Here is a 15,674-nt window from a genome sequence, read left to right as displayed (position 1 = left end):
TTCCTCTCCTGTATGACTTCATAGGAAAACGACCGGCAGACACAGAGGCTTTGTGGTCACCTGACAAGATGTGTTTCCTGTGGTTGGTTGGTCGATGAACCAGCTCCTCTGACCAATCCCATGCCGTCTCAGTGACAACTAAGGCAGGATTACAAATGCAAATGCAACACACACACACACATACACTGCAAATGCTCTGCAGCAAAGCCTGCTGCTGACATTGATTTGATTCACAGATGTAAAACCGAGGATACTTTACTGTTACAAAATGAACAAAAAAATAGCAAAAAATAAGAGTCATAGCTTTAGAAAAATATACACAAGGAATAATAAATTAATAAGAACACATGTAGTCTACAACAAACTGTCATTTGGTCTGGGATGGGTGGTTAAGAAAACATTTAAAAATAAACATTTTTTAACGCTGTAAATTTTGTTCAATCTATGGACCAGATCATTCCTGTATAACTACCAAGGCTGCGTCAATACACTCCATCTATCTCACAAGGTTAACACAAAAATCCTGAATCAATGATCTAATAATTTATTCCTGGGCCATAACCTTCATACTCAGACAATTTAGTCAAAATGCATATTTTACTTTTGAGTTATGCTGCTCTCAGACAGACAAACAAAACATAAGCTCCTTGGCAGAGGTCAAATAAAAATATACAAACAACTGTACATACAGTTTTTTTTTTCAAATACACGTCTTTTCAGCAGCAGATTCATCACTGGTAGCTGCAGGACCAGGATCGAGGGATCACCAGCTCCCAAAATGTATTCTGATATAAAAAACATAACAAAACAGAAACAGGAGTTGTATTAATTAACATCCATCTATTGTTACATAGTAATCTTAAACATCTATTTTTAGACAGCTGTTATCTGTGTTAAGCCTGTGTGTGTGTGTGTGTGTGTGAGAATGACAGCACAGGCTGAAGAGGAGGCCTCAGCAGAGGAAACACTGTGGTTCACAGAGGAGTAAGAAGTACAGCTGTGTCCAGCTGTCATGAAAATACGACACATCTGCGACTTCATCAAACTCCCCCGGTGTGTGTGTGTGTGTGTGGGGTTTAAATACATGTCAGAGTTTTAAAAATAATCACTTACTCGACACATGTTACTCCACTCACGTGTGTGGTGTTATCACTGCACAAATAAGTCAACGCACAAATAAGTACTGTCTAATTGCGTCAGTGTGATGCAGAGAACTGTCGATTTGTGGAGACAACGACGCGGCGTGGAACATTTCTTGTGTCCGCGCAGCTTCTCCTCACTGAGCTTAAATCAGTCGAGCGGAAAAGTCGTTTATGTCCTCAAACACCACAATAAATCAATCAGAGAAGAGACTGGTGGTGTAAATACAAACATCTGCTCGAAGATACTTTCTGTCAGGTTTTCTTAAAGTCAAAGTTTAATAAAACCTGACAAAAATCCATGAATTTTGATGCATTTATTGTTGCTATAAAATATAGTGGTGTAGCCGAGTGATTGATGCACTGGAATTACAAAGAGGCTGCAGAAAGAAAACCTGCATGTTTCTCACACTTAATTAACCCATGGTAAGTTGTCATGGGAATAATACACAACTCCTTATATGGACATCCTTGGGAGTGTGTGTTTATATGTCACATATTCAGGCATTAAAAAATGTGCAGGTTTTTTCATCTTCTTATGTGTTGTTGATTCAAAGTTTATTCACTGCATTTTTAGCAGTGATATAAAGAAGCAATAATTGTGCAGAAGTCCCAAAATAGACTATTTTTCTTTTCTTTTTGTTCATAAAACAAGCCAAATTAACTTTGAACTGTTGTGTATTTCCAAATTTCACAAATTCAATTTGATTTTAAACATTTTGTGTACTTTTTGCTCAGGTGTGTTTATATAGTTGGTGAAAATAAACCTAGATTGCCTAGGTTGTGCTGGAAAAAAGATGAAAATAAGGATATAAAACACTCTTATACCCACTGCACTGTATGATTAAACATAGTAATGAAAAAAAAACAGTAAAAATGTTCTGTGTTCTAAGTGTTAAAGTCAGATCATGTATTTTTTTTTACAGTATGTGCAGCAGACGATGCACTGTAAGGTGAGTAGACAGACACATACCTCTTTCCGTGGACAGTGTATTTGAGCGTACCACTCCTGACAGTACAGACACACCTGCACGCCCTGGCCAAGGAAGAGACACGCCCACATGATGACGTTGAACACAGGGCTCTGGCGCTTGTCATTCATGGTGAAGTTGAACACCACTGGAAGCAAATGAGAACAAACATTTATTTGTGAGGAGTTTATCTGTGAAGAGTTGAACATTAACAAGTGTTTGTGTTCTGTCTGTGTCATGACATGAGCTTGTTTGCGAGGGGACAGTGGGTCAGACTGGGAGAGCATTTAACGAAAAAAACACAGTCAAACAGAGAAGATTGTTGTGTATGGACAGTGAAACCTAGAAACACGGGGTTACTTGTGCACACAGACATGTACATATGATCTTTTAAACATCTCAGTTCATATTAAAAGTGAAAATTGTCTGTGGTGTACTGAGTCAATACTTCACCTCCAAATACTGCAAAGAGGCAGAACATCACAGGGTAGAAGAATCCCAAACCCAGGGCCAAGGCGTACTCGTGGACGACAGCAGAGACAATGAACACGGAAAGCATGCCAGCTGTTCGGAATTTCCTCTTTGACAGCTGCAGGGATCAGAGAACACGTCAGGGTTTCGGTCAGAGTTCAGGGGTCACTGGGATTTCAGGACAAGTACATGGTCTTACATGTGACATGTACGTTCTGTGGCAGGACTTACCAGTAGGAAGTCTCTGTATCCGTAGTAATACAGCCAGTCATGAACCACCACATTCCAGGTACGGTAGTAGTTGGCAAAGGATGTGGAGTTCCACCAGTCCTGCACATTTATAAAAAAATAATAATTATAACAACCATGTGTATGGAGAAATAATTATAATATTATGATAAACTAAATGAAGACGGATTTTGATGATGTATCTTCATTAAAAGTATGTCAAAATATATTGTCTCTAAAGCGGAGTGACTGACATGATGCAATATTTGACATGTGGACATGTTTGCTTATTTTCTGTGTCATGTTTTAATTGGATGGATAACCTCAAGGTATTATTTGATTTTGAAAGCAGAGTAAACTTTGGCGACATTCGATTGTGTCACCAGTCCTCACATTACTCGAAAAAAGGGCAAAGAGAAAAGAGAAAATATCTCGGATTATTAAAGCATGTTAGCTATTATTAAATCCAGATGAGAGCACGGGGCTTCTTTATCACCGTGTCATTAATGATTGTGAATACTCAGAGGAGACGTGATGCCACAACAACAACACATCAACCATGCCATACACACCTTGTAGAACATTCTGTCAGCGAAACGCAGCAGCTCCCCAAAGAGGTTGAGCCAGCAGTGCAGAAAGGCAAAGAAACACAACAGAAGGAGCATAATACCTGAGACACACAAACACAGTGGGTGTAAATACTCTTTTACTTGTGGCATTGCTCCCTGTTTTCACATAAGAATTGTAACTGAACACTGAAGCTTTTGTAGCAGCACTTACTCGAAAAGCTATTCACTAAAAGAGGGTAATAAAACATGCCGTGTCTTTAAATGACCTGCATCTGATTACAGGATTGGATAATAGCATCTTAAAATGGATCACCACCATCATTCTTGATTTACGCCTGACGTCTTGCTGCATGCCTGGAAAATCCACTTGCACTACAAAAACAGCTTCATGTGGTGGCCGTTTGGAGCCACAATAAGCACAATACCTGGTAATATTGAGTGGAAAACAGCAAGAACCATTGTCCGAATAGTAAATGTCTGGTTGGTCTCCGATCGGAAGACGGGCACACACAGGCGCACGAGGATGAAGTAACCGTAAAACAGGCAGCCCAAGATCTACAAAGAGATAATCATCAAAAAATGTTTTACAGTCATACCTTACAACAAAAGAATTATAAAATACCAACAATTAAAGCTATTAACCACATGTAGTTTAAGATTTCATTGTCAAAGTTTACCATGGCGAGAGTGCAACCAACATAATTCCATCGTATGTGGGTGTTTCTGTGAAGAAGAAAAGAGAGCACGCTGTGTGTGAATGGGATTCCAATGGAGCTGCATATTATATTTCATATTGCTTGATGACATCAGCTGTTTTTATTCCACATGGACATGATGCATTTTTCAAACACAGGGATTAGAAATACCAACGTGCTTTTCAAACCCCATCTTCGAGTGATGATTTGTACATATCTGCTTGTAAAAGGTTCTTACATTAAAGCTGCTGTTGCTGTTGCTTATGAAATACATGTTAAAATGCCCAGTGTATCACATAATAGGAGGATTTTTTGGCTACTACCCATAAGTCCTTATATTTATTTAAAAAGTATACTTGCATACACTTGTATGTAAGACATCAACATATCCAAAAGACGACATTACTGACAGCAACTTTAACAGACATTAATATTAATTTTTTTAGGAAACCTCTGTTGAGTAAGAAAACCTGACCACTTCTTTGAATGACAGGTTTTTTTTGTCAGTTTGAGCAGCAACAATAAAATAATATGTTATGTCTCACCGGGGGTACGACTCCCTGTAGATGAGCGTAGGACAGAAGAGGAAGTACAGGTAACTCGATAATGTTGGGAATTTCGGAGCTTCTCCTGCAAAAAAACAAAGACACTAAAGTAAGTATGACCATCAAAGTAGAAGAAATCCATTTTTCCAAAAAATCTGGCAAGGGAATTTGTAGTGACGGGTTTCCTTCAGTCGATAAAAAGGTGAAAATGTTCGTATGCCACTTGCTTCTGCCTGCTAATACAGCAGCAATTAACATTTCATTGGTGAATTGCAATTCAAGCCTAAATGGAGAAATTTGCCAACTAATTACGGTCTTTGAAGTTAACTGATTTGGGTTTATTGCCAAATCGTTAAGCCATTAAGCCAAATGATCTACTCTAATGCTTATAATATCTTTCCCTGACTGCTTTTGCTGTACTTCAGTCTAGTTTTTCACTCTGGCTGTCATTTAAAACTTATGAAAGGTTATTTGTGTCAATACAAACATGTGAATATATACAAAACTCATGCTGGTATTTGCAGTTTCCATTTATAACCTCAGAGAAACCAAGTCAAACTGTGAAGTTTGTATTTTCTTCTTGGCAGTGAGTACATATTCATATTCCTGACTATTGGTTTTCTGCCCCATGTTTCATCGATTTATCTTTCATTAATAGACTTTTAAAACAGAGGCTGACTGAGCTGCTCCTATAAACACATACTCTCCCGGTTGTTTATGTGTTCTGTATACATGTATTCAAGGTTAGTTTCACTTCAGCATACATCATTAGACGGTGACCTGCTGAGATCTGTTTTAGTCATTTTTCTCCGGTGTCTGGTGAGTGCCATTGTGAGTAATGATGCTGCCTGAGGAGTAAATACACCCTACATCAACACAATACAGTACCTTCCTTTGGCGTATTCTTCATTATAGCGGGAGCCGTTTCTCTGATGAAGGAGTAGCTCTTCATCAGGAATCGAATCTGTGGGGAAATTGATACAGATAGATTTGAAGTAAGACAATGATGTAACGGTAATATTAGTTTCTGCGTCATCCGTCTCCATTTCATTTTCGGGCATGGGTGGCGGAAGAGGACAGTCTACATCATTATGGCCTCATTCCACAGTTCAGGTTTAGTACACATTGACCAAACAGTATATTACATATTTTGTGTAATCATTTCTCCTGTGTAGCTCTGGAACACATCATTGTATCACAAACTGCAGTTTAGGCTCGATGCATCATCAATCTGCAAATAGCGGGAAACCACTTCCTCCATTTGCACAGCTGAGTGGTTTGAAGTCGTTTGTGCAGCAACTCGACAGCTTCAGAATAACAAAGACACTCCAGGTCAGATAAGGATTCCCAAAAGCATCAAAGCAAGGGAGATTATCTCGCTTTCATTATCTTAGAGCTCAAATGGGTCTGTGAGGCCAGGGCTGGTGTAATAAAGAGGATGAAGAGGGTTTTCCAGCACGGCAGCACCAATGTCTTTTTAAGTGGAGTCCAGTTGGAAAGCTGCCACCTCTGACCAGCAGACTCTTCTTATCACAGTGCTCCTGCTGGTGGCAGGGCCGCTTTTATAATTTTGGAGTACCAATTAATGTAATTTTATCTACCATTCATTGTATTTTAATTATATTAATATGTCATTCCTGGTAAGAATTTATAGGCCTGGGTTCTAAGCAGCTGTTCACGTTGCAATAAAATCCTACACGCGATAAAATCACACTGCAGGAATGAATAAAAAATGTGACAAATTTAATGAACATTTAAATCATTGAACAACCTGACAGTTTTCTACAATGATGATGCACCAAGCTCAGCCCTGCTGCCCCACCCTGGTTTACCATGGACATGGAAACCTAATGTTAGCCTTTGCTAAATCAAGCACAATAAATAAATAAATAGTATTCACTTCTGCATGTAAATGAGAAATCACATTCTGTATTTTAAGAGTCAGGCAGAATAAAAGTGGTTTGTTGTGCGACTCTGCACAGGAACCGAGTATAAAATATTGCATCAAGGCTTGTCAGTATCAGTGAGTCACAGAAAATGACATTTAGACTTTGACGGTTTGCCAAGTGTGATCTCGTTTTGTCGTTTGGCGTGTTTACTGTTCTACTGATGTAGCTGCTTTTGTTTATGTGTTTTAGCAACTGACACAAACACAGGTGAGCACAGCTATTTGCATTGACTACCATTACTTTGGACAGCCGAACCAAAGCAGTATTCCTGACTTTAACTATTAGTGCACCCATGGTAAACTGCCGTGGGAATAATACACAACTCCTTATATGGACATCCTGGGGGTGTGTGTTTATAGGTCACATATTCAGGGTTTAAAAAATGTCGGGGGTTCATCTCGACCACCATATGGTCATCATCAAGTTATGATTCATTTTATATCACATTTTTAGTCAAATAAAGTAGCAATAATTGTGCAGAAGTCACAAAATAGACTGGTTTTCTTTTCTTTTTGTTCATATAAACGAGCCAAGTGAACTTTGAACTGTGATATTTTTTAAATTTTAAACATTTTGAGTACTTGTGGCTCAGGTGTGTTTATATAGTTGGTGAATTTTAATTTTTTTCCCCATCAGATGGCCTATAGCTTGTGAAAGGATATAAGACACTCTATATTGCACATTCTGATAGCCTCTGTATGTTTAAACATAGTAATGGAAAAAAGCAAAATGCTCTGTGTTCTAAGGGTTAACCATATCCAGACAATGCCTAACCCAAACCTTAACTTAAACACAATTAAAATCTTAGCCCATAACTTTAATACTTCCTTCAACATGGGACCAGGTTTTGGTCTCCACGAGGACTAATGATCCTGACAAGGTCAGCTTTTATGCCACAAAACGTCCTGAAGAGGTAAGCGATTCAAGTACATACATGCATACAAGTGTGCACAATCTCTCACACACACATACACACTCACACACACACACTGACCTGCTCCAGTATCACAATGAACCGTGAGGCTGGTGGCAGCTCGTGGTTGATAACCACGTAGATCGGTAACAGTCCGAGAACGCAGGTCTGTGCGGCAGACAAGATGAACCCTATCCCCATTGAAAGCCCCAGTTTGGAGGGGAAGACGTGGTAGACTGATCCCCAAAACACGAGGGAGTAGTAGGGAACGAACAGGGTGTAGACAAACATCACAAGCCAGGCCTGGATGACTGTCCCCAGCTTCCCAAAGGCATAGAAAAGTAGGTCAAACTCCAAGACCAACCTGAGGTTTGAGAGAAAAGGGAGACAGGTGAGTCAAGGAAGAGCATTATACTATATAAGCGAGTATGTTTATTTTCTATGCTGACACTGATGATAATACCTGAGGTATAATGACCAAGAAAATAACTGGTTGTCAGTGCCATCAGGGTGATTATCAGTTTTGAACTGGGCGATGATATGATATTAAAGCATGAATGCTGAAAAGACCCCTCTGTTGATGATAATAATACAATGAAAATGCCCTCTCTTTGCAGCATGTCAGAAGATTTGCTTTAAATTCAACACACGACTACATTCCGGAATATTATTTTTCACCTGATCAGTTTATCAAAATCAATGTTAACTGAGGCATTCATCAAATCCTTTGCGTACACCAGAGTTGCCTTGTCTGCTGCCACGTGTTGATGTGAGGTGCATAAAAATGTATCACGACCTTGCTGCCCGAGGCAGCGGCAACACAAATACTCTGAGGGATTGACAGCACGATCAGCTGCCAGAAGAGCAGAGCAGTGGGGCAGATGATTGAAGTGAGTGAGAAGTTTGTAAACGCTTCAGGATAAAAAGATTGCGATGATTGGATCCATTTCAGAGTGACTAAGTTTGGCAACATGTGACACACCTGCCCTGGTCAATGTAGTCAACAGCCAGCGTGCTCAAGAAGAAGATGAGCAGCACGGCGATGAACATGTGGTAGATGGTTCTGATGTGATTGATCTCAAACAGTTCACTGGTGGACAGGAGGACACACACACACACACACAGAAATATAAAGTATAAAGTAATATAAAGATCAAAAACACATTAATTATGCTGTATTCCTTTATGTCCATATCTACATCTCAGACTGTTATTTGGTCATGTGATGTGAAATTTGTCAGGTTAGTCAATAGAAAACACATTTCTTTTCAAAAAAATACTGTGTATAATGTGGGTTTGGTCGTAGATTTGACATAACTTGACATACACATTTTATGAAACAACTGTTTATGCAGTACACTGAATAGGAAATCAATTGTCAGTCAGTCTTTTGCACTTACTCCAACAGTGATGGCCTGTCCATAAACACTTTGCCGTCATCCATTTTCTGAGATCTGAAACAAAACAAGAAGAAAAAAACATCTAACAAACGTGCTGCACAGTCAAGGAGATGTGGTTTAATACTGTGGAGCACAGGAGTCAAACTCAAGGCCCACTGGCCATATCCGGCCCGCCATGATAATAAATTATGTCTTTCCAGCTTTTTTTCCCACTGACTCACAGATTACTACCACAATTATCAAGTTAAAATAAATAAAATAATTAAATGTGGAACTTTGAAAACACAGAGCCGGAACCAGGGGGGGTTATAAGGGGGCTTAGCCCCTCATTTATATTATTTATATACTAATTATTGGCTCAGATACATGTGACGACTGTACTGTTTGTGCTGTTCTACTGAAATACAGTGGAGGAAATCAGGCAAGACTGCCCCAAATGGAAGTTTTTGTTATTTGACTCATCTGGCCCTCAAACCGGACATCGTTTTTAATTTCGGCCCCCTATGTTATTGAGTTTGACACCCCTGCTGTAGAGTATCTAGCAGACACACAAGAAATCCTGTGCGTTCGTCTCCTCACCTTTTTGCCATCTTTCCATTTGCAGTCGGCTGAATGTTGGTGAAGGGCTGGATGGACTCAGCCAGAACTTTGTCAAGAACATCACTGAGCTGATCCTGAACCTGCTCCAGGACTTTTACCTTCAGCTTCTGCGAGAGGAAAAAAACATTAGAGATATTATTTTTTGTTCCTTCAACCGACACACACAAGGGACTGATCGCGTCCCACATATGCACATTATACCGAATTCAGTTTGTTCTGCGCAGTCATAACATTTTTCTTCTTCTCATGATTAAAATAGGGGAGACAGTGTGGCTGTGGGAAATGAATACCTGTGCATGTTTCTGCCACTGTCTCAGATCTTCCTCACCCTGACTCCCAACTGCAGAGAAAATACAGGTTTTATATGATAATGTAGCTGAACTACCAAATATTATAGCTCATATTTCTGCAGAAGTATTTTAGCTCGGCAAACACACAATTTAGTTCAGTGGGCTTTAAATAAGGTTATTAAAGTCCACTAAAATTATGCCATTTTTCAACACAGATGAAAAACACATACACACATTTCTATTATAATATTATGCTACATTCATTTTTTTCTTCTATTCTATATATCTGTAGGTAATTACATGAACACACAAATGGCAAAAAATAGACCATAAAACAATATTCACTATCAAATTATAGACCCTACCATCACTGGAGGGGTCATCTGACTGACTGGCCTTAATGTTGCGGCGCCACGGTCCCTTACTTGTCTCTGTGGTCGTCATGGTTACCACTAGAACACACAGTATAATTAACTGAGACAATGAGTGAAAGATCATGTGCATATCATTGTAAAAAGTGCATAAAAAATTCACATGGAGCCTGTGGGACTGATGAGAAAGATGTGGAAAAACCTCAGAGAAAATAAGCATTTAGTAATAACCTGGTTAATAACTTGATATTATACAGGTAGCGCATGTCCTGTATGTTAAAGGAATACTTCACCTTCACCAAATACTACCTCTATTCTAGTAATACAAAGCTACATTAAGACTAATAACTGATATCAAATCAAATGTTTTTGGGGTCACATCTGGTGTACTCCTTGTGCTGATAAATGGGAGTGTTACATCGGGAAGAGCATCCGACACAAACACAATATCTGTCAAATCAAATGTGCAGATCATCCACTCTGGCGAGAAGCTGAAGGACAAAAAAACAAAAAGATAAGAAAAAGTGCTTTAATATTAAAAAAACTAAGTGCAACATGTGCTTGCAAGTTCCAGCGTGTATTGCGGCACAGCAACAATCTTTTACTCCATGTGATTCATTACAAATTTACCCTTTGTTGAGGTTTGATGATTTCAAGCCAGGAACTATAAATTGAGAGATTACATCAGGTCACTGGCTCATTGCCGGCAGCTTGCCTCACACTAAAAAAAATTAATATTCCTGATGAGCACCAAAGTATGGGAGGTGAGATTACTCACATGAATCCCAAATTGTGAAAGTGCTCAAACAGCACTGTTCTGAAAGCATGATCACACTGTGTGTGTCAGTGGGGTTTGAACTGCAGTTACCTCCAGTGGCGTAAGCCGTGGTTATTTTGGGTCAAGTCAAATGTAAACAATGAGTCTCCAGTGGAAGTTCACTCGTTTTTAGATAAGACACAAGTGTGACGGAGAGATTGAGTGCTATAAAGACACGGAGTGACCTCATTTTGGTCACTCGTGTGCAGAAAATGTCAAATTGCAGATGAGCCTTGAGCAGAAATACAGATAATGTATGACGTGATGGCGGGGGGGAGAGATTAAGAAAAACATGTTTTTGAAACAGATGAGTCATTACGTAACAATTCTGTGCAGAGTTACGTTTAAGATATGACTGTGAAGTCACTCAGATCAGTCTATCCTCAGGAATGCTGATATAGGCAACTGAACTACAGTAAACTCAAGCTTGATTTTTTATTTTCTATGACACACTGGGAACGTTAAAATTTAAATACCGAGTATTAGGCCTGGATCACTGATAACTTGATAGTATAATTCAAAGTCTAAAGTTCTTTTATAGTAGATCTCTATAAAAAAAACAAAAAAAAACCTTTAGACATATTATCTTCATTTTGTGGCTCTACATTCATTTTATTTGGGTGGAGAGAGGACAAAAATGACTCTTTATCTTAAAGGTTGCAGACCACTGTCCTAAACCAAACTTTGTTATGTTGATAATGGGTATTTCATACATTTCGTTATAGCTGTATATTAGCTCCAACTTAAAATATCTAAATGGTGAGTCCAGAGTGGGAACACGGCACATCATCTGAGATCATTCTAATCAGATCAGACAGGATATATAATCAGATAGGACATCTTCAGTGTCCCCACAGTGTTTGTGAGTGAGTGAATTATCTTTTTAGAGGAACAAATCAATGTTGCATTGACAGACTGTGTCATTCTGACAAACGTGAAGTGATTAAATCCCACATTTCATATTTAAAGTAATCAAAAAACTGTTATTGTTAGACATTTTGACTGACAAGTCAGTCATAGGTAACAATGAATTTACCTAATACTGGATTTTAGTCAGATTTAAAACAACAATTTGTCGAAATGTGCTGAAATCCTAATAAAGGTGACAGATGTCAGATGTGTCAGGCTCATCATAAACAATGCCGTTGTGTTTTTTTTCTGTACTCACGCTGTCTTCTTGCCTCAGGCTCGGTCAACGGTCCTCAGGGCGAGAGGCTGTTTCAGTCAATGATTCCGAACTGAGACAACTGCTGGAGCAGGTTTAAGCAAGTCTGTGTCACAGTCTATTTTGTTTGGTGTCCTCTCCTTCCCTCGCTGCTTTTTTGAACCTTGTCCTATTGGCTGACACGCCAAACCCTCAGGTGTCCAACCCCAGTTCACCTTTGACCACTACAAAATATACATTGGCAGTGATTCGCTTTTCTTTCTTATTGGAAAAGGACTGTTTTCAACTTCATTTACAGAGAAGAGGGAACATAACTTGGCTGTCATGTTATTTTGTGACATGCAAACGAATACTTTTACAGCATCACAGTTAGATTACAAAGCAGTCACTCCCCCGAGGATTGTAGCTTACACAACTCAAGACCAGTGAACTAAGAAAAGCTTTGCAGTAATGAACTGAAGAAGACATCTTGTGTCCTGCAGTTAAAGTTTTTAAATGGATAAAATTAGCATATGTATAGATCCCGAGGGGATGGATACTTGTGAGAAGTTGTTAGGAGATAGAACCCAAATCATACATGATTGGTTATTCAAAGGGGAAGCTATGACCAAAGGGAATACGTACAGATTACCTTCCAGTGGAAATAAACATGTATATATGAAAGTAGTCATAGACACAATAGAGTTCAGTTTGATATCATTTGTGTTGTGCAATCGCATAGTTTTCTGTCCTAGTCTTTACCCTGGCCAGTAATTGCAACAAACATTCCATCCCTGTTTGTCTTATCAACCGTGTTTTAAACTCTCACATCAAGTTGTGAAATATTTAAAACACTAGGGGAGTTTGGTGGGTTTTAGTGTACTAAGGGAGTCCTAATTCTTTAATTCCCACAAACAATGTAAAGCTGTACTGATTGTTCATGCATTATTAAACAAAAAAATCAAATAAAATCTACTTTAGCTCAATGAGGATATTGTCAGGAAAACAAGTGACGTGTGCTTTAATGTTGAAATCCACATTATGACACATGTTCTGCCATGTTATTATTATTATTTTGTGGGCTCTGAATTATTTAATTAAGGAGGGGGAAATAAATCAACCACAAGTGAGACAGTGAGATTCAGTACAACATTAATATAGATAAGCTCTTGCCTTTGTTTTTACTGTGCATCAGACTTAACCATGAGTCAAGGTGACATTTTGAAGTGCAGCATTTTTTTTTTTGTTGCTGCCGATTAGTTTTGTCCTGAGACGACACCGAGATAAATGGCACGTGTTCCTGCTGATTTTACAGCTGGTTTTATCAGCGGGAATTTTCTGTCAGTGTAGATATGTATTTCCATAGAGAAGTAGAAAAATCTGCTTCTTTTACGTGCTAAAAAGAGATTTAAGACAGTCTAGTAATGATATGTACACAGTTTCATCTTTATTGAAAGTCGTTTTTTTTTTCCCTATAACAGCACTGTTTCTCAGCAGCTACAGGAGAGAACCGCATGCACTAGATCACACACTAGAAACCGACCAACATACGTACAAACACAGACATGTTGCCACTGTCGTTTTAAACCACTCAGTCATTCTCGTCATAGTTCTACTTCTGTATACGTAGGGTACAGCGTCACATGTTATGGACCTTGTCATATATATATATTTTTTTAGATTGGTTACAATTACTGAAAGACAAACAGTCAACAGAAATATGGAAAATAAAATCCACACTCAGTCGTTCAAACATTTACAGCTCAGTATACAACCATAACGGATTTGAGGAGAATAGCTGCAAAAACAAAACACATTTACATTCAAGTCATAGTAAAGTCTATTTCTGTTTTTTATGGTTTTACCCTTTTGTAAATTAGACTGCTGCAATATCAGAGCTACTTTGAGCAAAAGAAACGAAGCAGAACAAAAGGAGGAAAAGTGTTGAAAATAATGTGATAAAGTGCACAATGTATTTTTAATAAGCCTCAGTATAACAGAACAGAGAGTACTGCTTCAATTCCACCCTGTACTTCAACATCGCACACACAGATCAACACATAGACACTTTAACAAATGAGGGGGGGAAACAATCTTTAGAAAACTAAATTTCAAATGATCAGATTTACTAATACATAATTTTTCATATAAAATATAGAAACAAATGATTTCAATGATACTGCATCTGACTTAATCCCTTGTGACATCCTGGATTCATGTTATGGTCAAAATATGAAAAATGAAATAAACAGTGCTAATATTGTGAAACTGTATAAAATATACTGTACTTTGGGAACATTGTAAGAAATGTTACATACACTATAAAGTGCGGCAGGGTGAACTATACTTTACCCCCCTTTCGGGTATGTGCACAATCTCAACTTCATCATGAAATTAAAGTTGGTTTATTTTTCCATATTATTGAATTTAGCCAACACCTCTTGGTCCCCGATATATACGTAATTATACCTTCCCTTTTGTGCTTCTTCCCTGTATTTAGTAGGCGTCAAGTAAATATTTTAGATGTCACTTGCTAGTTGTGATCTAGTGCTTTACTGGTCTGTACAAAAGGGTTTCTGGTCCTTTTCCACTATGGTCACCTCGCCTCACCACAGCACGGCACTGTTTAGGTTGGTTTTCCACTACAAAAATACCGACTCAATGTGGGCGGAGTCATCATTGCACGGCAGTGTGAAACTGCGGTGACATTGTTTACACGCGATACACAAACAAGTGACTAGAGACTTGTAAAGCAGTGTGAAAACCACCACAGTGAATAATTACAATCAGTTAAGTAAAACTATTTAATTATGTCACTGGACTAACACACCGCAGCAGGGTTAGTGACCACTCGGGATCAGCAGTGCTTTTGCTAAATACACCACACTCCCTCGTTAAATATTGAGATTTTAGACATTTCCCTGATAGTTGTTGGAGAGTAACCCATGCTTTTAGGATTGTTAAGTCTTTTTAACTGATCTGCAGTTCGACATTTTTCAGCTTGATTCTTGTGTCGGACGTCTCTTCCGGTGTCGGCACTCTGACCAATCGGTGGCCGGCAGTCTAACGACGTCACGCACAGTACATGCTCTGGTGAGGTTCCAAGCGTGCTGAGTAGGTACTACGGTAGTGGAAACGCAACTTAACCATGCCGTGCCGAGGCAAGGGGAACCAGTGAAAACACGCCAATACAGACACACACACACACACATAAAAACCTCGTCACCTCTTCACTATCTCATTCTGACTGGTCGATCAGGAGGTTTACAGTGTGTCAGCTCTAATACTGCACCCAAGTAACACAGGATATGTAATATAACTGCATTTTGGGGTCAATGGTCACTTCACTCGTGGGTGAGGTGCTACACCTGAGTGTGTGTGTGTGTGTATGTATGTATGTGTGTGTGTGTGTGTGTGTGTGTGTGTGTGTGTGTGTGTCAGTGTCAAACTGAATTATCTGCTGATAACCTACAATAACCCTCATTGTCCAACAAAGCTCATGACTCATTATGGATCATCTTTAAATGATTCACTCTAATCAGGGCTTTGGTTTCAGTCTGAGGCGACTCACA

General features: G+C 38.9%; 1 protein-coding gene across 1 annotated transcript; it reads right to left on the bottom strand.

Annotated features, from left to right (window-relative positions):
- Positions 1–528: 528 nt before the first annotated feature.
- soat2 (sterol O-acyltransferase 2) lies at positions 529–12,269 on the bottom strand. Its single transcript, XM_044023340.1, has 16 exons — positions 12,127–12,269; positions 10,136–10,222; positions 9,771–9,820; positions 9,460–9,587; positions 8,881–8,934; positions 8,463–8,570; positions 7,562–7,844; positions 5,507–5,582; positions 4,619–4,703; positions 4,056–4,101; positions 3,804–3,933; positions 3,382–3,479; positions 2,813–2,911; positions 2,564–2,699; positions 2,113–2,258; positions 529–785 (listed from the first exon to the last, which is right to left on the bottom strand). Exons 2-16 carry the CDS (start codon positions 10,212–10,214, stop codon positions 732–734), a joined length of 1,572 nt encoding a protein of 523 aa, XP_043879275.1. The 5' UTR covers positions 10,215–10,222; positions 12,127–12,269; the 3' UTR covers positions 529–731.
- Positions 12,270–15,674: the final 3,405 nt, after the last annotated feature.

The sequence above is a fragment of the Solea senegalensis genome, linkage group LG4 (genome assembly GCF_019176455.1).
Source record: "Solea senegalensis isolate Sse05_10M linkage group LG4, IFAPA_SoseM_1, whole genome shotgun sequence".
Classification (NCBI taxonomy): Eukaryota; Metazoa; Chordata; class Actinopteri; order Pleuronectiformes; family Soleidae; genus Solea; species Solea senegalensis.
Note: the sequence above shows the minus strand (reverse complement) of the source record. Positions and strands in the feature narration are given on the sequence as shown.